General features: G+C 42.1%; 1 protein-coding gene across 1 annotated transcript in view; it reads left to right on the top strand.

Moving 5' to 3' along the window:
* The window catches only part of LOC135310846 (probable global transcription activator SNF2L2), a 192,823-nt gene extending 168,202 nt beyond the window's left edge, over positions 1 to 24,621 (top strand). The window contains exons 27-28 of the mRNA XM_064439901.1: positions 2,736 to 2,954; positions 24,399 to 24,621. Of these exons, the coding sequence (XP_064295971.1) occupies positions 2,736 to 2,954; positions 24,399 to 24,620 (441 nt within the window). The 3' untranslated portion in view covers position 24,621. The remainder of the gene's footprint in view (positions 1 to 2,735; positions 2,955 to 24,398) is intronic.
* The last annotated feature ends 211 nt before the right edge of the window (positions 24,622 to 24,832 follow it).

The raw sequence follows: 24,832 nt of genomic DNA, 5'->3' as shown, positions 1-24,832 counted from the left end.
ACTGGGACAACGGCAGTGTAGGGCCCAAATACCGGATTAGGCTCAAGGTCAATGCTTTTATCATATCTCTCCCAGCCAAAACAAAACAAAGTGATAAACAACATAGCAAACAGCAACAACTGAAAACAGTCATTAACAATTCCTGGAGTTTGTTGTACAGCAGGAAAGAGAGGAAGCACCAGAGCAGGGGAGGGAACACATAAGTCAGCATTCAGAGTAAATACATCAGCATCATGACCAGCAACAGCAAGTAATAGCCTACCAAGTAACAACTCAGCTAAACAGGTATAACAGCTAGAAGTTCAATCTAGCACACTCTGATCAAATCTGTTGTTATCTCAAACCCCTCGAGCCCCATGTTGGGCCTCATAAAGGACTGTGGTGGCTTGACCCTGGCTGGCAGGTGAGCCCCCACCCCAGTCACTTGCTCACTCTCCCCTCTAGCAGTGGGATGGGGGAGAGAATTGGAAGGGCAAAAGTGAGAAAAAAACTCATGGGTTGAGATAAAGACAGTTTAATAAACAAAGGAAAGAGGAAGAAAAAAAAACAAACCAAGTGATACAAAGGCAATCACTCACCACCTCCCACAAGTAGACCAATGCTCAGTTGATCTCCAAGCAATGGCTACCTACCCCAAAACACCCTCCCCTCCGTTTTTATTGCTGAGCATGACATTATTTGGTATGGAATATCTCTTTGGTCAGGTCAGGTCAGATGTCCCATTTGTGTCCCTTCCCAACTTATTGCAGCCTACCGGCTATGGGGAGCAGAGTGAGAAACAGAGAAAGCCTTGATGCCATACAAAAACTGTTCAGCAATAGTGAAAACACTGGTGTGTTATTAACACTGTTTTGGTCACAAATCCAAAACACAGCACCATGTGGGTGGCTATGAAGAAAATTAACTCCATCCCAGCAAGACCCAGTACATGGCATTTGGGCTAAAAGTCAGTGGGTTTAAGATGAGTGGGTTTTTTTATATAAGGACAGTTATAGTTGCAATTTAGAAAGAATAAGATAACTTTTCGAAGTTCAGCAATATTGTGTGCTTTTTGAAATTGAAAATTTTAGGTCCTAATTTTACCAAAGCACGCAGTCTTTGCTCACATATAAGCATTTGTAGCATATGAATTTGCTTCTAGGCTTTCACCCTCACTGAGGACACTGTGAATATAATTACTTTGTTAGTTTAAATAAAATAAGGTGGATCTTTTTTGTAAATATATGTTTTGCTAAAACATGGGAAGATGAGACTAGAGGTTTCTCAGAGATAAAAGGGATTTGAATAGACTCTTTTGAGAAAAAGCAAATGGTTATTTCTCTCTCATTTCTCAGCTTAATCGGGAGTGTCTTTAATTTCCCATTATGCTTTTTCCTTTCAAAAAACCAACAGCTTACATAGCCTTAGTTCTTCAGTCTGTACATTTCAAATGCAAGCATATTAATAAAATAAATACAGTTTTTGGAAATTATGTATTTCATAAAAGTTCATTACTAAATAATAGAAAAGTATTTTGATTTGGGCCTTGTCTGACTGCAGATCTTCATTTCTTACCAGTTGGCAAGTTTGTCAATAAACTAAACCATGCACATGCTCAGTTTGAATTAATACATCATTTAAAAGGAGGAATATGAAAGTCTGCTATGCAAATAGAAGTCTATACAGTCACTTCCCAATTATGAAGTAATGAGATGTGGAATATCATTGATTCTGGAATCTAGTTGGACCTGCATAGTCAGGTTGCATGTATTACATTCTGGTTTTCATCTGGATTTAGAAATCAGCTCATAGGATAATTCATATTGGAAGGGACCTCAGGAAATGTCTAGTCCTACCTTCTATTGAAAGCAAGGTCAGCCATGAAATCAGACCAGGTTGCTCGGGGCTTTATTTAGGATGGAGACTGCACAACCTCTCTGGGCAATCTGTTCCACTGGTGAAAATGTTTTTTCTCGTATCCAGTCTGAACCTCTCTTGTTTCAAATTATGCCTGTTGTCTCTCATATGCCCAACATGTACCACTTCCTCATACACATTAGAAAGCTACTATTAGATGTCCTGAAGTCTTCTCTTCTCCAGGCTGAACAAGCCCAGCTCCCCCATGCCCTCTCTTCACAGGATATGTGCTCCAGCCCTGTGGCCATCTTGGTGGCCCTCTGCTGAACTCCCCCCAGTTCATCAAAATTTTTCTTTTTTTTTTTTTTGGATCCAAATCTGGATACACTATTCTAGATGTGGTCGAACAAGCCCCGAAGCATATCAGCTTAACCCCCACCCCCCAATTTGATGTCATCTGCAAACTTTATGAGCAAGCACTCTGTCACCTCTTCCATATAATTTATAAAGATGCAAAATAGGACAGGTCCCAGGATATACCCCTGTGGTACTACACTCATGACTGGTCTCCAGGTAGAGTATGACCCATTAACAACTACTCTCTGTGCCTGATTATCCAGCCAGGTTTTTTTACACATCTGGTGTCCATCCACCCAGACTATATTATTATTCATTTCAGTGAAATTCACTTTGTAATAATGAATTTGATTGAAGATCAACTCTCATGTGGGGATATTCCTTTTCATAGTGGCATTTAATAAGTATTGGGGTGGAGGAGGGAAATGCCACCAGAGGAGTTGGTTTAAAGTTTCAAGCATAAGTAAATAACCAGGTATTCCCATGGTTTAGTTAAACAAGACCCTTCAAATTGTTGTATCTTTTCCCAATTGCCATTGCAGCGCATGGACATGGATCGTCGTAGGGAAGATGCCAGAAACCCCAAGCGCAAGCCCCGCTTGATGGAGGAGGATGAATTGCCATCTTGGATTATTAAGGATGATGCTGAAGTTGAAAGGCTCACATGTGAGGAGGAAGAAGAGAAAATATTTGGAAGAGGGTCCCGTCAGCGCAGGGATGTTGACTATAGTGATGCTCTTACAGAGAAACAGTGGCTACGGGTAGGTACTGCTTTTTTCTTTTTGACAGTTGCTATTTGGGGGGTGGGATGTTCTCATTGAAGATTCCAAAGTTGCACAAGTGAAAACACCGTGTAATATCTAAGGTCCATGTATTCTTATTAGTCAGTTTTTACAACTGTGCTCAAGATATAACTTAGGTTTCAAGCTATATTGCTGAAGCTTAATTCATTGCTCGATGCAGAATCATTATTGCAGTTGTTTTCTATTGCAACTATACTGTGGCCATAGATATTGATATATTTCACTTATGTTTTTCAACACGCTTAATGATTATCATGATTAAGAGATTCAATTTCAAGTATGGGAAACCTGTGATCAGTGTGTATTACAGCTTTCTGTGCTGCAGTTGTATAAGAAAAAAACCAAACTGATCCATTTCAAAGGTTTGGAAACTTTCAAGCAAGTCGTCTCTCTCTTAAGCTTTTTAATTTCCAAGTGCCTCTGTGTTTCTTGATCCCAGTGAGATCAAAAAACTCGATGAAGACCATGTTGCAGGATTTCCATGCCTGAAAGTAAAGAATCTAAACTTACTCTCACTGAATCTATGATTTTGTTATCCTTGAGGATTTCTTGTCATTTCTCTGCTTAAAAAAAAAGTGGAGATAATGAAAATGCTTAAAAATGCTTACAAAAAGCATTATATAATGAACATTAATGTATATGGCTTTTCAGAATGTTAATATCGGGGTGGTAAAGAAATGAGGTTTGATCTAGAAAGTCTCGTCAAAACCAAATTTCATAATTTTTAACTCAGTTATTATTTCTAAAGCATATTAGTAAGATTTTTCACGTATAGAATGAGTCTTTGTGATTTTATAGGCAGTATTCTACCATGGTAGAACAATCACATGCTTATGTGGTTGACACTAATACACAGTGCAGCTAGGATCATAAAAGCTAGGGGAAAAAACCCACCAAAATAAAGTGTATATCGGGTAGATCTGCTCAAGCTCATTTTGAACTAGTTAGCTTCAGTACTGAAATACTCTGGCTATGGCAAAAGCTCAGCTTGGACATTCATACTTTACTTCTCAGGTTGGTTCTCTATTGAATGTTAAGCTGTTTTCTGTCCAAAAAATAATAGCCCTCAGGAAGTCATCTTTCTACCTCAAGACAGGATCAGCTATTCCGATGGCATTCCTTACAGATGTTTGCCTAAAGGCCTCCACTGATGGAAAAGTCTGAGGGTACTTGAAGAGATGGTTGATGTCATAGTGAGACCTCTCTCAATGATTTTTCAATGCTCTTGCGAATCTGGAGAGGTCCCAGTTGACTGGAAGCTGGCAAACATTGTCCCAATCTTCAAGAAGGCCAAAAGGAATGACCCCGGTAACTACAGGTGTGGGAGTTATTGAAAAACACCTGAAATGCAACGCAGTCATTGGTCCCAGCCAGCATGGATTCACAAGGGGAAAGTCCTACTTAACAAACTTATTTTCCTTCTATGACAAGGTTACCCACCTAGTTGACCAAGGGAAGCCAGTCGATGTAATCTTTTTGGATTTCAGTAAAGCTTTCGATACTGTCTCTCACAGTATCCTCCTGGACAAAATGTCCAGCATACAGCTGGATAAACACATAATGCAATGGGTGAGCAATTGGCTGACAGGTCAGGCTCAAAGGGTTATAGTAAATGGGGTTATATCAGGCTGGCGGCCAGTCACTAGCAGGGTTCCGCAGGGATCCATCTTAGGGCCAGTACTCTTTAATGTCTTCATAAATGACTTGGACACAGGACTTGAAGTAATTAAGTTTGCTGATGACACAAAACTGGGAGGAGCTGTTGACACTCTCGAGGGCAGAGAGGCCCTGCAGAGAGATCTATACAAATTAAAGAGCTGAGCAATCACGAGCTGTATGAAGTTTAACAAGGGCAAGTGCCAGATTTTGGACCTGGGGCATGGCAGCCCTGGTTGTACATACAGACTTGGGAAGGAGAGGCTGGAAAGCAGCTCTGCAGAGAGGGACCTGGTGGTTCTGGTTGACAGCAAGTTGAACATGAGCCAAGAGTGTGCCCTGGCAGCCAAGAGGGCCAACTGAGTCCTGGGGTGCATCAAGCACTGTATTGCTAGCCGGTCTGTTGCTGTATGCTTCTATGGGAGAACTTATCTTGGGCCGCATATCTCTGGGACACAGGGCTCTACCCACTCTGGGGACAGTGATGCACAGACATCAATATGATGGATACAAAATGTCCGTTTATTTAACTGCGTCACACGCTTATATAGCTCTTGCGCTTCCTGTTCCTGCCACTCCTATGGGGAGGAGTCTATCTTTCCATCACAGCCCATGATCTTCTGGTCGCCGATCCCTGTCTATTCCCCTACACCGGTCGAGGGAGGGGATTGTCCCGCTCTACTCTGCACTTGTGCAGCCTCACCTCGACTACTGTGTGCAGTTTTGAGTACCACAGTACATTAAGGAAATAAAGCTACTAGAGAGTGTCCAGAGGAGGGCCACGAAGTTGGTGAAGGGTTTAGAGGGGAAGCTGTATGAGGAGCAGCTAAAGTCACTTGGTTTGTTCAGCCTGGAGAAGAGGAGACTGAGGAGAAACCTCATCCGGGTCTGCAGCTTCCTCACAAGGGGAGGAGGAGTGGTAGGCGCTGATCTCTTCTCTCTGGGCGACCAATGATGGGACCCGAGGGAATGGCAGGAAGATGTGCCAGGGGAGGTTTAGGTTGGATATTAGGAAAAGGTTCTTCACCCAGAGGGTGGTGGAGCACTGGAACAGGCTTGATGACATCAATGAATTATTCTTTAAGGAATTAAGGGATATCTCTAGATCAGCTGCCCTTGTCCTTATGGGTGATTTTAACTTCCCAGACGTCAACTGGGAATACCATACAGCAGACACAAACAGGTCCAGGAAATTCCTGAAGCACGTTGAAGATAACTTCTTGGTGCAGGTACTAAGGGAGCTGGCTAGGAAAGGTGCCCTCCTAGATTTGTTGTTTGTAAACAGACTCATGGGCAAAGTGACGATTGGTATAAAGTATAAACTGAATATATAAGTATAGATATATAAGTATAAACTGAATGTAGATCAAAAAGTTATTCAGGCTGGAATGTTTGATCAGAAATCTTCAAGCCATGAGCGGAGGGCTTTTCTACAGGCTATATTAGAACATGAGGAAGAAAATGAGGTAAGGCAGTTAAAAAAAAATTCAAAGATGATTCAGTTGGTGCTTGGGAAGCAGCTATATAACTGGTAGGCGAGAGTGCAGTTTGCGTGCAGCTTGGGACTGCTTGAAACTGCAAGCTATTATATAATTTCCTTACAGGAAAACAACTCTATTCCTAAAGGATATTCTCATGAGAACTTGTTGCTGCACTGTTAGATAAAGGCGAGGCCATGTAGGTGGCGTAGTCACCGGTACCAAGTGGGAGCTGCCTGCAGGCTCCTCAGTTACAATGAGCTGTCTGAGTTTATCCTGTGGCCAAGGAATTTGTGCAGCGCAGCACAGGCCTGGGCCTACTCCCATTAACTGTTATGTGGATCACTAGCTCCTCAATGTGCAACGGTTTCTCGGTCAGGATCTCCACATTCCACCCCTTGATCCACATACAATTTACCTTTACCAAAGAGATATTGCAAGCTACAGGTTATATTAATAACATATGGGCTTCTCAAGCCCTAAGTACAAGCCCCAATAGAGTAGACAGCCTGTTCAAGATCCCTAACTCCTCGAATACAATGTCTTCCATAAGGCTCCCAATACAGCTGCGTAGCATGGGCAGGAGATGGTCTTCAGAGACCCTGCAGAGGCAAAAGCTTGCAAATGATGCAAAGGAGGTACATTTAGAGGCTGTGCTCAGAGGAGCATAAAGCCCTGAGCAACCTGGTCCAATCTTGTAGCTGACCCTGCTTTGAGGAGGTTGGACTAGATGACCTACTGAGGACCCTTCCAACCCAAATTATCATGTGACCCTATAACCAGTAGATGGAGACTCCCATGTCAGGGAGGACCTGAAGCTTGTGACTTCTGGCAACAGAATGAAGACGACTCCTCTGCCTGCAGATCTGCAATTACAGAACAGGTATAGTGCCCTGGGAACAATTGAGGCGGAACAAGCTCCGTCAAGGGAGGCATCAGAGTCAACTGAGCCTATACCAAGTATCGGGGGGGGTGTGTGTGTGTGTGGTGTGTGTGGTGTGTGTGTTGGACTAGACAGTCTCTAGAGGTCCCTTCTAACCTCAACTATTCTGTGAGTCTGTGATTCCTTAAAGGAGCCTAATTTTCATATTGTCTCCAAACAATTCAACAAAACAATTAACTATCTTAATTAAAATAACAGTATTTCTGCATGCCTAACGTATCTCTCAGCTTAAACAGAGTAACTGTCAGATCCTGATATAATTTCTGTGGCTTAATGAGCTGGCTTAGGTTATTGAAAGGTTTTGTCATCTGTAATTCTTTATTTTAGGCTTTCAAAATACTTAACTATTTTTAATAAAATTTAAGCAAAATCTTTGTGAATATCTGCCAGAATCTTTCCATATTAAAAGAAATTCCTTCAGTAGCCATTAAACCTTTTGTATTGAAAGCAGTTAAAACTGTGAAATAACAAAGCTAATACATTTTTTTATATTCACTGTGATACAGGTTTGATTTATACTATTACTTCACATGTTCATACAATTTTTTCCAGTGTGATATATATTAAAAGCAATGTTGCTGCTCCCTGTCATTCAGTTACAAACATGCCTTTTTGTAGGATTGGGACTTCTCTGAAAATGCATTCTAGGAATGCTCCCAAAGAGGGCACTGAAGATGTCATCGGTCAAAACTTAGCTTAATATGTGATATGTTGCATCAGTGTTATTTGTTGTATACGTCTCACAATATTCACTTGTGTTTTTTACTAGACTACATTAAAAATTACACATACTTTCTCTTCTAGCTCTGCGCATTTCTGGGTTTAGAGAAAAATATGATAAAACTGAAGGAAAAAATATTATTGAGTAATTCAAGAAGGTAGTAAATGCCCACACATTGAGAGGAAGAGAGAGCGTTTCACTAGTTCAGAATCCAAATATTTTGGACTTCTTGTATTCTTTTGCAGGATTTTGGAGGCAATTTTTAATAGCTTGCTTAATGAAGGTGCTGTGGTTTAGCCGTCAGCTCAGCCCCACACAGCCGCTCGCTCACTCCCCCACCGGTAGATGGGGGAGAGAATCAGAAGGGTAATGCTCGTGGGTTGAGATAAGAACAGTTTAATAACTCATATTAAAAGAAACAACAACAGAAATGCAATGGAAAGGAGAACAACGAGAGGCGCAAAACCCCGGGGAGCCGGGGAGGTGAGGAATTAACCGCCGAAACAAACCGCACGCAACACAATTGGTCACCACCCGACACCACGCTTCCCCCGAGCTGAAAACTGCCCCCCCCCCCCCCCCCCGAAATATACTAGTCATGGTGTCACATGGTATGGAATGAACATGCCATTGGCCAGTCGGGGTCAGCCGCCCCCGCCATGGCCCTGCCCCTCCCAGCCCCACCCCACCCCACCCCCCCGCCACCCGGCAGAGCGCGGGAAGCTGGAAAGGTAGCCGACCCTCCACGGTGAGGAGAATTAACCCCTTCTCAGCCAAAACCAGCGCAGAAGGCTTTTTATTAATGTGATTTTTTTTCATTGTTGTTAGGGTTGGTGGGTTTTTTTTAAACTCTCAAATTTCTTCTATACCCTTCCACTTCTTATTTTCATGTCTTCCCATACACACATGCGTTCAGGTATATGCACACCCACAAAATATGTAATGAGGTGGTTGTTTGTTTGTTTTTTTTTTTAAAAAAAAGAACAGCTAGCTTTTTCCAAATATTGAATGTATGAAATATTGGTGGGGTGTGGAGCGAACAGTTCCAGAGCTTATGCCACCAGAATACTGTGTCAGAACACTATCACTGTTCCAACTGCTTTACTTATTTCATGTTTGAATTACAGATTACATGAGTATTTAGTGAGAGCTGAAGCAGTAATCATACTTTTTTCCTGAAGTGTAGAAATCTTACCAATGGAGGGAAAACGGGATATATAGTTATAGGTGCGGGCTTCTTTGGATTATTTTGAAAATAAGAGACTGTAGAAAGTCAATTTTGAGGTAGTATATACTGCATTCTACTCCACCTCCATTTTAGCGAGTACGAAACATTTATTGTCACGTAAAACCCTTAACCGTAGGTTTACAGTATCCTGTAACACAGATTCAGTAAATGTTTTAAGGTTTTTATGTGGGAACCAAACTAATGTTTGTAGCTTTGATTGAGTGCCCTGTTATGAAATTTAAAATGGCATGTACTTTCAAAATAGTTGCTGTATTTGGAGAGAGGAACTGAGCATTATGGAGCCTGATCATGTTAAAAATGGGCACCATAGCTCTTCAACATTTACGTTTTCAGTTGAATCCTAGAGTTTTGGTTGATTTTGCCAATGAATGTTTTTGATTTTATGAAATAGCTTTTTGTCAAAAAGATGGATCTTCACCAGACACACTCTTTGGGAAGTCTGCTGCCTCCCTGGGGCCCGGGTTAAAGATGTTATGAGAAAACTTCCTACCCTGGTACAGCCCTTGGATTATTATCCATTATTGCTTTTTCATGTAGACAGCGATGAAGTTGCAATAAGAAGTCCAAGAGCGATCAAAAGTGACTATCAGATGACCGGTTAAGGGATCAGGAGCACAAGCAGTGTTTTCCTCTATCCTTCCAGTTGCAGAGAATGTTGTTGGAAGAAACAGGAAGACCCAGCTGATCAATACCTGGCTCTGTGACTGGTGTCACTGGCAGAATTTTGGGTTTTTTGATCATGGGTCGGTCTACATGACACCAGGCCTGCTGGCAGCAGACGGGGTACACCTTTCTCAAAGGGGGAAAAGGATCTTTGCGCAGGAGTTAGCAGGGCTCATTGAAAGAGCTTTAAACTAGATTTGAAGGGGAAAGGGATAAAACCAGGCTCGCTAGTGATAAGCCATGGGATGGCATGCCAATGTTTGCGGGACAGTGTGCTAGCGAGGTCCTTTGGTCCGCTCCACGATGTGCTGATTACACTGGAGCACATTTGAAATGTCTCTATACTAATGTGCGCAGCATGAGGAATAAACAAGAGGAGCTAGAAGCTTTGGCCCAGTCCCAGAGCTACAGTATCATTGGCATAAGTGAAACCTGATGGTATGAGTCCTGTGACTGGTGTGCTGTGATGGACGGCTATAGGCTCTTCATGAGGGATAGGCAGGGCAGGCGAGGCAGGGAGTCGGTGCTGTATGTAAGGGAGGGGTTGGACTGTATGGTGCTCGCAGTTGGCGAGGACACGGTTGAGAGCCTCTAGGTAAGGATTAAGGGGAAAACAAATCAAGCCAATGTTGTTGTGGGAGTCTACTATCGACCACCCAGCCAGGACGATGAGTTATTCTTTAAGGAATTAAGGGATATCTATAGATCATGTCATGGTTTTAGCTGGGATAGAGTTAATTTTCTTCACTCTAGCTGGCATAGTGCTGTGCTTTGGACTTAGTATGAAAATAATGTTGATAACACACTGATGTTTTAGTTGTTGCTGGGTAGTGTTTATACTAGTCAAGGACTTTTCTAGCTTCCCATGCTCTGTCAGCTGCACAAGAAGCCGGGAGGGGAGGGGGCACAGCTAAGAGAGCGGTTTCAAACCGGCCAAAGGGATGTTAACAGTATGTTAACTGGGAGGAGCTGGCCGGGGGAGGGAGGCAGCAATCGCGGCTGCATGGTGTTTAGTTGCCGACTGGGGCTGAACCATGACAATCAGCTGCCCTTGTCCTTATGGGTGATTTTAACTTCCCAGACGTCAACTGGGAATACCATACAGCAGACACAAACAGGTCCAGGAAATTCCTGAAGCACGCTGAAGATAACTTCTTGGTGCAGGTACTAAGGGAGCTGACTAGGAAAGGTGCCCTCCTAGATTTGTTGTTTGTAAACAGACTCATGGGCAAAGTGACGATTGGTAGCTGTCTTGGTCACAGTGACCACGAAGAAGTTGCGTTTCAAATTGCTGGCAATAGGAGAAAAACTGCCAGCAAAACTTCGACCCTGAACACGGGGAGATCAGACTTCGGGATGCTGGAGGAGCTAGTTAGGAAGGTCCCCAGGGAATCTGCTTTTGAAGGTATTGGGGTCCATGAATGCTGGTCACTTTTTAAGAGCCAGGAGCAGGCAAGTCCAAAGAGTCGGAAGTCCAGCAAGCGGGGCAGAAGGCTGGCTTGGCTGAGCAGGGATCATCTTCTAGAACTTAGGCGGAAAAGGAAAGCATACGGACATTGGAAGCAAGGACAGGCGACACGGGAGGACTACAGAGATGCTGTTTGCCACTGTAGGGAGAAAATTCGTGCGGCCAAAGCTCAACTGCAGTTGAAGCTGGCCAGTACTGTGAAGGACAACAAAAAGGGCTTTTTAAAAATATGTTAACAGCAAAAGGAGAATCAGAGATAACATTGGTCCATTGCTCGATGGGGTCAGTCACCTCACAAATAGGGACGTAGAGAAAGCGGAGACATTTAATGCTTTCTTCGCCTCTGTCTTCAACGCTGATGATGGTCCCTGGGGCCCCCAGAGCCCTGTGTTGGAAGACCGTGACTGGGGGAGTGATAAACTCCCAATCGACTCTGCAGTTGTTTGAGACTTGCTGCTCCAGCTGGATGCACATAGGTCTATGGGGCCCGATGGGGTTCATCCCAGGGTACTGAAAGAGCTGGCTGATGTTATCGTGGGACCTCTCTCCATTATTTTTCGATGGTCTTGGGAGTCTGGAGAGGTCCCAGTCGACTGGAAGCTGGCAAACGGCAAAGTGACGAAGTGGCAAGTGGCGAAGCCACCGAGGCAAAGTTTTCCAGAGCAGACGGTCTGCCAGAGGATCCTTCCTAAAGTGGCAAAACCACAGCAAAACCGCAGCAAACGCATGAAGGAAAAAGCGCAGGGAGACAGAAAGTAGCCCAGTCCCCACCCCCCTCCACCACTCAGAGCGGGAAGGAGTGAGCTCCTGACTGAAGAATAACCACAAGCAGGTTGAAAGCTTATGGGAAGAACCAGAGACTGAGGCAACAGAGGGAACCTTGTGGTTGGTGACTACTACAGGCTGCCTGATCAAGGGGTGCCTACTGACGAAGCCTTCTTCCTCCAACTCCAGGAGGCTTCGCGCTCGCAGGCTCTCATCCTACTGGGGGACTTCAACCACCCTGACATCTGCTGGAAAAGTAGCAGGGCAAGCTGTAGGCAATCCAGGAGATTCCTAGAATGCCTTGAGGATAACTTCTTGAGACAGGTAGTAGACAGCCCTACCCGAGGGGATGCAATACTGGACCTGATGGTCACCAATGCAAGTGAGCTCACCGGTGACGTCAAGATTGGAGGCAGCCTGGGCTGCAGTGATCACGCACTGGTGGAGTTCACACTCCTGAGGGATACGGGAAAAGCGAGAAGTATAGTCAGGACCCTACATTTTAGGAAAGCAAACTTCCAGCTCTTCAAGGAGTTAGTCAGAAGGACCCCCTGGGAAACGGTCCTCAGGGGCAAGGGAACAGAAGAGAGCTGGCAGATCTTTAAGGGCGTGTTCCATAGAGTGCAAGAGCTCTCTGTTCCCAGGTGTAAGAAATCAGGCAAGGAAGGGAAGAGACCAGCATGGCTGAATCGAGACATGCTGGTCAAACTAAAGAGCAAGAGGGAACTGCACAGGCAGTGGAAGCAGGGACAGGTATCCTGGGAAGAGTATAGGAACGCTGCCTGGTTGTGTGGGGATGGGGTCAGGAGGGCCAAAGCACAGCTGGAGCTGAATGTGGCAAGGGATGCAAAGAATAACAAGAAGGGCTTCTACAGGTACATCAACCAGGAAAGGAAGGTTAAAGAAAGCGTACCCCCCCCCCCCCCCCCCGATGAACAAGAATGGTGGCCTAGTATCAACAGACGAGGGAGGAGAAGGCTGAGGTACTCAACAACTGTTTTGCCTCAGTGTTCACTGGTAACCTCTCTTCCCACACCTCTCAAGTGGATGGACCGCAAGACAGGGACTGGGGGAGCAGACCCTCCCACTGTAAGGGAAGATCAGGTTCATGACTGCCTGAGGAACCTGGATATACACAAGTCTATGGGACCTGATGAGGTACATCCCAGAGGCCTGAGGGAACTGGCTGATGTAGTCGCTAAGCCACTCTCCATGATATTTGAAAAGTCATGGCAGTCAGGTGAAGTCCCTGGGGACTGGAAAAAGGGAAACATTGTGGCCATCTTTAAAAAGGGTAGAAAGGAGGACCGTGGGAACTACCGACCTGTCAGCCTCACCTCTGTGCCGGGGAAGATCATGGAACAGATCCTCCGAGAAGCTATGCTAAGGCACATGGAGGACAGGGAGGTGATCTGAGGCAGCCAGCATGGCTTCACCAAGGGCAAGTCCTGCCTGACCAACCTCGTGGCCTTCTATGATGGAGTGACTACATCAGTGGACAAGGGAAGAGCTAGGGTTGTCATCTATCTGGACTTCTGTAAGGCCTTTGACATGGTCCCCCCACAGCATCCTTCTCTCTAAGCTGGAGAGATGCAGATTTGATGGGTGGACTGTTCGGTGGATAAGGAACTGGCTGGATGGTCACAGCCAGAGGGTAGTGGTCAATGGATCAATGTCCAGATGGAGACCGGTGATGAGTGGTGTCCCTCAGGTGTCCGTACTGGGACCAGTGCTGTTTAACATTTTCATCAGTGACTTAGACAGCAGGATCGTGTCTACCCTCAGCAAGTTTGCAGATGACACCAAGTTGAGTGGTGCAGTTGACACACCAAAAGAGCGGGATGTCATCCAAAGAGACCTGGACAAGCTGGAGAGGTGGGCCTGTGAGAACCTCATGAGGTTCAACAAGGCCAAGTGCAAGGTCCTGCACCTGGGTCGGGGCAACCCCCAATATCAATACAGGCTGGGGGATGAAAGGGATTGAGAGCAGCCCTGTGGAGAAGGACTTGGGGGTACTGGTGGATGGAAAGCTGGACATGAGCCAACAATGTGGTCTTGCAGCCCAGAAAGCCAACCGTGTCCTGGGCTGCATCAAAAGAAGAATGGCCAGCAGGCTGAGGGAGGTGATTCTGCCCCTCTACTCCACTCTGGTGAGACCCCACCTGGAGTACTGCATCCAGCTCTGGAGTCCTCAGCACAGGAAGCATATGGGGCTGTTGGACTGGGTCCAGAGGAGGGCCACAAAAATTATCTGAGGGCTGGAGCACCTCTCCTACGAGGACAGGCTGAGAGAGTTGGGGTTGTTGAGCCTGGAGAATAGAAGGCTGTGGGGAGACCTTATTGCCGCCTTCCAGTACTTAAAGGGGGACTAAAGGAAAGATTGGGGCAATCTCTTTAGCAAGGCCTGTTGTGACAGGACAAGGGGTAATGGTTTTAAACTAAAGGAGTGTAGATTTAGACTGGATATAAGGAAAAAATTTTTTGCAGCGAGGGTGGTGAAATACTGGAACAGGTTGCAGGGAGAGGTAGTGGAGGCCCCATCCCTAGAAACATTCAAGGTCAGGTTGGAATGGCGCTCTGAGCAACCTGATCTAGCTAAAGATGTCCCTGCTCACTGCAGGGGTGTTGGACTAGATGACCTCTAAAGGTCCCTTCCAACCTAAGCCATTCTATGATTTTACGATTCTATGACAATAATCAAGAAGCGCTTGGAGAACGCCCTCAGACACAGGGTGAGAATTTCAGGGTTCTCCTATTCGGGGATAGGAGTTGGACTCGATGATCCTTGCAGGTGCCTTCCAATTCAGGACATTCTATGATTCTATGATACCATGAAAATTTAGAAGTCCCTGAGGGAAGCTATTGCTCTGATATAGTTTTCCTTAATACCTTATCTGAATTTCTTTGCTGATTTTTATGCACATTACTTCTTGTTCTGTCTGCTGTGATCATGAAGAACAGGTTGTTTACTTCTTTTTTCCCCCCAACATCTTTTTATGTCTTAAAAGACATAAAAGCCTTTGCGTTAACAACCCCTGCTCATTTGATCTTTTCCCATAGGCCCTGTTTTCTAGACCTCTGATCATTTTCATTCAACTGCCTTAAACTCTCTCCAAGTGATTAACAACCTTGTTTATGTTTTTGTCAAAGCCTGAATAAAGGGGAAGAATTCTTTCACATAACTGCTAAGTTGTTTATACATCATGGTATAGTGTTTTTCTATTTTCTCAGCAGTACAGATACTGACTTGTGTTCAACTTGTGATCCAGTATAAACCTTCATTCAATTTCTGTGAAACTACTCCCTATCCACTTTTTCCATATCCTTTTTTGTATAGTTGTGGTGTGTTGACCTTGGCCACCTGCCAAATTCCCACCTAGCTACTCTCTCACTCCTCCTCCTCAACAGGACAGGGGAAGGAAATAAGATAGAAAAGCTTGTGGGTCGAGATAAGGACAGGGAGATCACTTACCAGTTACCAGCACATGCAAAATAGACTCGACTTGGGGAAAATTCATTTAATTTGTTGCCAATAAATAATAGAGTAGGATAGCAAGAAACAAAAACAAAGCTAAAACCACCTTCCCCTGGCCCTTCCTCTCTTTTTCCCAGGCTCAACTTCACTCCTGGCTCTTCTACCTCCTCCTACACCACCAAGTGGCACAACGAGGTTGGGGAATGGGGGTCGTGGTCAGTTCATAATGCTTTGTCTCTGCCACTCCTTCCTCCTTACCCTCTTCACCTGCTCCAGCATGGGATCCCTCCCACAGGAGACAGTCCTTCATGAACTGCTTCAATGTGGGTCTCCCACGGGCTGCAGTCCTTCAGGAACAGACTGCTCCAGCATGGGTGCTATCCATGGGATGCACAGCTCCTGCCAGAGAACCTGCTCCTGCGTGGGCTGGTCTCCACGGGCTGCAGCTTCCTTCAGGGCATATCCATCTGCTGAGGCGTGGGGCCCTCCACAGGCTGTAGTGTGGATATCTGCTCTGATGTGGTCCTCCATGGTCTGCAGGTGGACTACCTGCTTCACCATGGTCTTCACCACAGGCTTCAAGAGATTCTCTGTTCCAACACCTGGAGCACTTCCTCCCCCTCCTTCTTCTCTGACCTTTGTGTCTGCAGGGTTGTTTCTCTTCACATTTTTCTCACTCCTCTCTCTCACAGCTGCTGTGAGAGAGAGGCATATTTACACTTTTGTAAATATGTTATCAGAGAGGCACCACCAGCGTCACTGATTGGTTAAGCTTTGGCCAGCAGTGGGCCCATCTTGGGACTGTCTGGAACTGGCTCCATCCAACATGAGGGCAGCCGCTGGTCTCTTCTCACAGAGGCCACCCCTGCAGACCCCCCCTGCTACCAAAACCTTGTCACGTAAATTCAATAAAACAGTTGATTTTTCCTTGCCTAATAGAAATACTTTGCATATATCCTTGTTCCCAAATGATCTATGTTTTCTCCAGTTGTTACACCAATTTTTCAAAATAATTCTGAATTTTAAACTTGTTATCAGGTATACTTGTGGTCCCTGCCAACTTGGTGTTCTTTGCAGATTTAATAGGCATACTTTTAATTCCATAATCCAGGTAATTAAAAAATATATTGAATGGCACTGGACCCCTATTTCCACAGCCTTCCATTTTGACAGAACTACTTTGAGTTTTAAAAAGTGCTCTGAATAGAATTTTCTGACTGTTTGCTACACACTTGATAGTAATTTTATGTAGTCCATGTTTTCCTGGGTTGTTTGTGATAATGTGATGTGAAACAAGGTCAAAGGCCTTGCTAAAGTTAAGATACAGTATGTACTGCTACTCCTTTTCAACATGGCTTGTTACCTTGTTGAAGAAAACTGCAAGTTCCTTCCTCCTCCACTGTTAAACCGTTAACTGTGTACTCAAATTAACTAGTTTAAAGCTAGATAAGATGTTTCCATACTATATAGCAGTCACTTCTAACTATACTGTGTACATATTTTCAATTGCATTTTCAGGTGGCAAGTCTGTATACTTCAAAATGTTACAGCAAATGCTGATGTAGAGCTACTAATATTTTTGAATGCTTGTATTCTGAGGATTAGATTTATAGTGTAGCACTGGTCATGCAGCTTCACAGTAAAAGGTCCTGTTCATTAGGTGGACAATGAAAACTTGAATAAAGGGAAACTTTCCTGTGTGTTTTCATGAGATTTATTTTGCAGGAAAAGTAGAGAGTTCTTTTTTCTGCATTTTTACCCCTCACTTGCCTTTTCTTCGCATAATTTAAATTTTCCTGTGTTGTTTTTTTTTTTTTAATGGCATACCTCAGGGTTCATAGAAAAAGAGATTACAATCATGTAGAATATTTTCAAGGGAATCTTTAAATGTGTAAAATTATCAGAGGGAGTTAATAAGCAGCTTTACCCTGTTTTGTCACTCCAACTTGCAATGTAACAATATCATACACATCATATAGAAATCAAATAATTTTTTGTTAAAATGGACACAATAAACTACTTAAACAGCTACGTTTTTTTTTTTAAAGTACTCACAAGATTCAATACATTCTAAATTAAGGATAGCACATTATTTCATAAGTTTTTCCCTTTACTACCCCACATGTTTTATTATGCTACTGTCCACTCCTCTTTTGGAGCACTGTAGAAGAAACAGACCTGTTGGTCACTAGCAGCAGGGCTATGCTTCTAGTTTTTTTCTTTCTCCAGTTGCTGATACCTTTAAGCTGTACTTGCATGAGGCTTTTCAGAAGGAAACTTTACGTTTCTGATTAGTATATTGGTTTGATAATATGATTATCCAACTCACAGCTGTCTTCTTAGCTGCATTTGTCTTTGAGAGATTCAGTTGAATTTTACTTTAATTGCTGAGGAGTTTTGCCTGGGTCATCAGCCAGAATTCTGACGAGATCAGCTACCTGCTCCTTCTGAGCTGGACCCTGGTGTTCTGCACCAGGTGGGGCGGGGGTGGGGGGCAAGGGTTGGAGGAGAGAGACTGCATGGGGTTCTTTCTGGATCTCAGCAAGAAAGGCCTGACTGGCCCCAAAACTGAGCCCTGGGGAACACCGCCAACTGGGTTTAGCCATCCAGCAAGTTTTTTTACGCAGCAAAGAGTACATCCGTCCAAGCCATGAGCTGCTAGCTTCTCTAGGACGACACTGTGGGAGACAGTGTCAAAGGCTTTACTAAAGTCCGGGTAGATAACATCCACAGCAGGTCACCTGGTCATAGAAGGAGATCAGGTTAGTCAGGCAGGACCTGCCTTTCATGAAGCCATGCTGGCTGGGCCTGATCCCCTGGTTGTCCTGCATATGCCTGGTGAGTGGACTCAAGATGAACCGCTGCATAATCTTCCCTGGTACTGAGGTCAGGCTGACAGGCCTGTAGTTCCCCAGAGCCTCCTTCCGGCCCTTTTTGTAGATGGGTGTCACATCGTCAAGCCTCCAGTTGTCTGAGACTTCCCCTGTTAACCAGGACTGCTGATAAATGATGAGAATTGCTTGGCAAGCTCCTCTGCCAGCTCCCTCAGTACTCTCGGGTGGATCCCATCCAGCCCCATAGACTTGTGAGTGTGCAGATGGCGCAGGAGGTTGAAAACTGCTTCTTCCTGGATTATGGGGGGTTTATTCCATGATCTATCCCTGCCTTCCAGCTCAGGGGGCTGAATACCCTGGGGATAACTGGTCTGACGGTTAAAGACTGAGGCAAAGGCATTTAGTATCTCAGCCTTCTCCTCATCCTCGGTGGCAATGTTCCCCTCGGCATCCAATAGAGGATGGAGTTTGTCTTTGGTTCTCTTTTTGTTGTTAATGTATTTGTAAAAACATTTCTTTGTTATCCCTTACAACAATGGCCAGGTTGAGTTCTAGCTGGGCTTTTGCTTGCCTAATTTTCTCTCTGCAAGACCTAACAAGATCTCTGTACTCTTCCCGAGTCACCTGCCCCTTCTTCCAAAAGTGGTAGACTCTCCTTTTTTTCCTGAGTGCCAGCAATGACCTAATGAGATCCCTGTACTCTTCCTGAGTTGCCATATGTCATCTTTCTCCTTATCAGAAGACCTGAGTTCTGAGTTTGGAAGCAGTGTACCAAAAATAAAAATTACTGTTAAAGCCAAGAGGATGAACACATGCAATATGTAGTGAAACTGCTTTGGGGCCTGCAGCTGCCCTAAGCAGACTGTAATTAAATATCACTCTTCAGACTCCCTGGGAACTTATAAGAGAAGAACAGGCTTTAATCACTAGTTGAGGCTGTAGTGCCCTAACTATTGGTATGGCAACTGCATTTTCTATAAACAGGGAAGTAGGAGCCTGTCTTCTGAGCCTAGAAAGAATTTAAATTGTGGCATTATTGTATCCTCTGGCATATTTCTCCTACAACAGTGCTCCTCACAGGGCAGCAAAATGATAGATCAGCAATCAGATTATTTCTTAAAGGGCCACAAGTTTTCTATTAAGGACTCTGTTGTTTAGGGCTTTTCAAGAATCAATAGATTTGTTTGCAATAATCGCAAATTAGTGTATCATCTGAGCTGCTGCTCAAAGGTTAAATTGACCAGGATTGCTCTTAGATGTGTTCCATGGTATCTGAGATACTTATCCTGACCTGACCTTGATTCTAATATTTTCGAATCAGGCAGAGGCATCAAGATGGCTCTTACCTGGCTAAACTAGTTCTGAGGCTTTTTAACTCATCCTCCAAACTCTTACTGTGGAGCTAAATCTCTTAAGACAGTTGAAATGTTTTGCGTTTCAATTCAGTTTCTCATTCAACCTAGTTGCTTGCTTGGTGACATGAACAAAATTCTGTTCTGTAGATGTGCAGATTTAATTCAAAGTAGTTTTGCATGTTGCCAAGTAGAACAAGTCTGAAACCTGAGATGAGCAGTGTCAGATTTATCTCACACAGGCATTCAAAACCAAGGTATTGCAGACTACTTGGTTTTGCTGATCTAAAAAATTCAAGTGAAATTAAGGCATTAAGTCCATATTTATTTTTCTTATTTAAATTAGAAAAAAGCCAATATTGGCTTACATACATACAAAGTATGTGATGGATCTTTTTAACATCCTCATGACTATTTTGAATTCCAAGTGATGGAATATAATAGTGTTGGAAAATATCATGCCATAAAATTTATTTAATTTTTTCTTGCTTTATGTGTACTGGCAAAAATGAATATGTTGTACAGTAAAAGTTGCCATTCATTCTTTCCTTGATCCCCTCAAAATCTTTCCTAGGAAAATGTTAGGAATGTTTTAAACTATTTTCTTATCAGTTGGAATGTAAAATTGAAAAATTACATTTTCTCTTTTATCAACTGTTAAAAGGCAACTCTGGCATCAAACACTGTAGTAAAGTTGAGCTAGCTTGTTGTTGCAACCTGACATAAATTACCAGAGGCTTTTTTAGGACTTGTGTACTGTAAAGGAGCTTTGCCTTTATATATATCTCTTTTACAATCTTAGCATATATATATTTAAGACACCATTTTGTAGCTAGTGAACATGAACTCAGTTTGATCTTCAGGTAGTTGTAGTCAGATACTACAGTAGCTCTATAGGATTATCTGTCTTACATTCAATATTTGTTTCAGTTTAACCTTTCATCTAGTGACCCTTATAATTATTTAATCCTAACAGAGGTTTTTTTAACAGACTTTGTTGAAGGTTTGGATCTTGTGAGAGGAGAAAACAAGTAAATATTTGTGAAATTGAGAAAAAGTTGTTGTCTACATAGTCCATGCACATATTGTCCACAGCTTGCTTTATTTCTTTTCTTTTCTTTTTTTTTTTTTTAAGAAAATTGCATTCTTATATAAACTATGTGCTTTATAGTATTTAATTGCAGATTCTATTGAACTTATTAAGTTTTGGGGGCAGTAGGGTAAATTTTTTTTTTTACCATCACTGTGGACCCAGAAGGTCCTCCATGTCTGGGTATGAGCTATTCTGTGACCAACAATTATCGGCACGTCTCAAGCACTAAAGCTACTTTGATCGGCTTGACTTTGCACATTACAATTTTATGCGTATGGAAGCTGTCGTGGTTCAGCCCCAGCCGGCAACTAAACAACACACATCTGCTCGCTCACTCCACCCACCCCTCTGGGATGTGGGAGAGAATTGGAAGAGCAAAAGCAAGAAAACTTGTGGGTTGAGATAAGAACAATTTAATAATTAAAATAAATTGGCTTCCATATTGGAATGTGGCTGGAAATCGATACCCAGTACCTCTCATGAGATGTTCAATCCTTTGCAGAATTGGACTCTCATAGTTTTTACTGCTTGCTTTCAAGAAAACAGGCTCCAAACTTTATTGTAGTATTTGGTCCTGTTGCCTTATGGAAAGCACTAAATATTTATTTGTACAGTAGTTTTCTTGACTTCCTTTCTATTCACCTCACTAATCCAAAGGCATTTGAACATGGGAGATGTCTGCTGTGTCCTATACTCTTGTGCAACACATCATCCATCAGAAACTGGAGATTTGTTTCTGGGATACATTGCATTATACTGCTGGTAAAGGTTTGGAAGGCTGTTGTCTTAGATGTGGCACATTAGTCTTATTGTAGTTAGTTTCTTCTAATGAAGCACTGTCATTTGAATTAGTTTCATAAATAACTTGGTGGTGGTACATGATCACACATATCTATGAATGTGTGTGTGCATGTGTGCATGCATGTGTGTGATTTTTAGTGCTTTCACTAAAACATTTTTTAAGGAAAATCATCTGAATTTACATGTCTGCACAAAATTTTAAGATCTAATAATAAGAGATTTCCATATTATTATCCAAATAGACAGTTTTTAATATTTATTAGCAGTTTTATAGTGTGCTGGCAATTATTTCATTGTATACTACTCATTAATATACAGAGTGGAAGAGCAAATGTCACAATTTGCCTGTTCTTTCTTTTTTTTTTTACTACATTGGCCAACGTCATTAAAAAAAACCTGACCCCAAATATTCTTTTGACTTTGATCTTACCCCCACAACAATTTTTCAAAATATCATATATCCTAAGTAACAACTGTATGCACAGTTCTAAATGAGATATTAGTACTCAGGGGTGGTGACAACCCAATTTGGAGAGCGTGGGAGGGACATTTGGCAAGAAAATTGTTTTTTGTTTTGGTTAATGAGTGAATATGCATTTTCTAAAGCACATTGCATCAAAATGCTAACCTTGTTTTTTGTTTCTTGTAATTCTGAGTATTTTGTGGTATTAGTTGTAATAACCAAAATCTAATCTGTTCAGTACAGAACAATAAAAAGTATTTATTGCATATAATGTATTTGAGTTTTAAAATCATTCATGAAATTGACCAATTTTGCTCTTACAATTAAAATGCTAACAAGAATTGGTAACTGCCCAGCTAAAAATCTAGAATCTGAATGCCTAGATTAAGAAGACAAAAATATGATAAGTAGTTGTCAATATTAAAGCAAGCTGAAGGAAGAAGGCCTTGGGCCTTGTAGTAGGTAGAATGAAACAGCAGATTTGAGTATCTACAATCCTTTTGGTATTAAATTTTCACTAAAATAAAATTTTATCAGAAAACATGGCCTTTCCCCAGCTCTCTTTTTTCCCCCTGATCAGCTGATGAAGAGACTATCAGCTCACTGCTTTGCTGGTTTGTTAATTTTATCCCCACTAACTGTGATTTCCAATAGTCAGCCTGCTGACAGTGGTAAGGTAAATAACCTTCTTCATTGCAGTTTTGAAGGTTCAGTAGAACTACATCACAGGAATGTGTAGGTGTATAAGACATCAAAAGCTGGTGTTCTCTATTTTTCAGTGTGCAACTGAATGCATAAGGAGAGCAATTACATTAACTGTTGACAGCCTTGTATGCTGTATTTATTTTTACTTTTAGCTTCTAAAATCTGTGGAGAAATTTCCTTTTCTTAATCTTTGATAGCTGCAGTGGTGTATGGTGGGTGACCTGATTTAACCAAATGAATATTAATGAGTTTTTGTGCAGTTTTTTTCCCTTACTTACTTTTTCCTTACTTATTCTTATTCCTAACTCATCAGAGCTCAAGCCTTCTTCATAGTGGCTCTCTGAATGCTTGAAAGCATGATGGAAATTGTCTTTTGATTATTAAGACCTTGTTTCAGGCTGTCCCTCAGGATTCTGTGTTCACATTTGTTTTATGGATTTGCACATTAGAGAATGAAGAGGAAACAGATTTTGAACTCCTACTAGTGGTTTTAACATGCCAGGTTGTTTTGTATTTGATGATCTTAGAGGTCTTTTCCAACCTTAATGATTCTATGTTTCTATGTATAGTGAACCAGGTTTTGTTCATAAAATGTTTTTCAAGAGACACTGTACGCAAATGAAATAAATTGCCTGGACTGTAATTGCTCTTTTTATATTGATTGTTATTCTCATATGATCATAAATATTAATCATATTTGGTTCTGTAGAGAAATGAAAGTAATTGCCTTATGACTATAGCTCTTTCAGCTATGAGAAATGATTGATTAGTTTTTGCATGTATTCAAGGCAATATTGAGAGGCAAGAGGGACAAATATCAACATCAGTTATGTTCCAGAAAGCATTAATCAGAAAGCCTACTTTTAAGATTTTAATTTTTTTTTTCCTTTTAGTTTCAGTTCTCTTATGGCTCAATATATTTTTTATCTGTTTATGGGATTTTTTTTTCCCCCAAAGAAAAATGTTCAGCTTCTTGATTTTTTTCACTTGAATCTGTTAGTGTGTGAACAGGTTTCCTTTATGCCTGGTTTGTTTTCATAGAGATTTGATCTCTCTACCTGGTGCTGCTGGCTCTGGTTAAAAGCATGTATTTGCGGGTAATTGAAACTGTTAATTTTTTGTGGCTGTGTGTGTGTTTTTTCTTTTTTAATTCTATGATGAGTGCTTTTTACTGTAAAACACTATTGTCAGTGCTTCTGCCTTTTTATTGATTGCTATTCTAAATGAAAATTATAAATTTTAGATATGGTTTTAACTGTTAGGTCACTTAAATTCTTTGAAAGAGAAGCTGAGTCTAGTATGTTACTACATAAAGTGTGTGTGTCTGTATGTAAAAAACGTATTAAAAAACTGCAATCTCTTTCACTGGAAGCTAGGCATGGTGTGGACTATCCTGTCTGTAAACATGCACATTGAGTCTTTCTCTTGAACTACGTTTTCTAGGACTGCTACTGAAGTGAACAAATTGATGCAAGCCCTCATATATATGAAACTGAGGATCAGCTGAATATGTATTTAGGTTGTAGGGTTCTTTATATAACTGATTTAATTTTAGTGTCTTATTGTTTGTCAGTATCTGAATTTCCTTTTGAAATCTTTTTTATAAATAGACTGAGCATTTAATTTTGAATTATCTATATCTTGTTGTGTTGTATTTTTCTTTTTTTAAAAAAAAATACTTGTTAATTGTCTTTGCATATTTCTCTTTTGGATTTTTTGGAATTCATGGTTGTCAGGCAATTGAAGACGGCAATTTGGAAGAAATGGAAGAGGAAATACGGCTTAAAAAACGGAAGAGACGAAGAAATTTGGATAAGGATTCTGGGAAAGAGGATGGGGAGAAAGCAAAGAAAAGAAGAGGCAGACCTCCTGCAGAGAAGTTGTCACCCAACCCACCTAAACTGACAAAACAGATGAATGCCATTATCGATACTGTGATAAACTACAAAGACAGGTGAGCTCAGCCTTTTTTAGCTTTGACAAATAATTTCTGGAAACTTAATCCTCTGTAATTTTCAAATGTAGTTATTTATTTATTTATAAATAAACTAATTCCATTTAGGGCCTGATTTTGTAAGTCTTCCTCTACATACAGGGCTTTTTAAAGGATCTGGTTGATCGAAACTGTGAAAATGTAATTTAAAAGATGGGCATATCATGTCTGCTTAGA

The sequence above is a fragment of the Phalacrocorax carbo genome (assembly GCF_963921805.1).
Source record: "Phalacrocorax carbo chromosome W unlocalized genomic scaffold, bPhaCar2.1 SUPER_W_unloc_2, whole genome shotgun sequence".
Lineage (NCBI taxonomy): Eukaryota > Metazoa > Chordata > Aves > Suliformes > Phalacrocoracidae > Phalacrocorax > Phalacrocorax carbo.
Note: the sequence above shows the minus strand (reverse complement) of the source record. Positions and strands in the feature narration are given on the sequence as shown.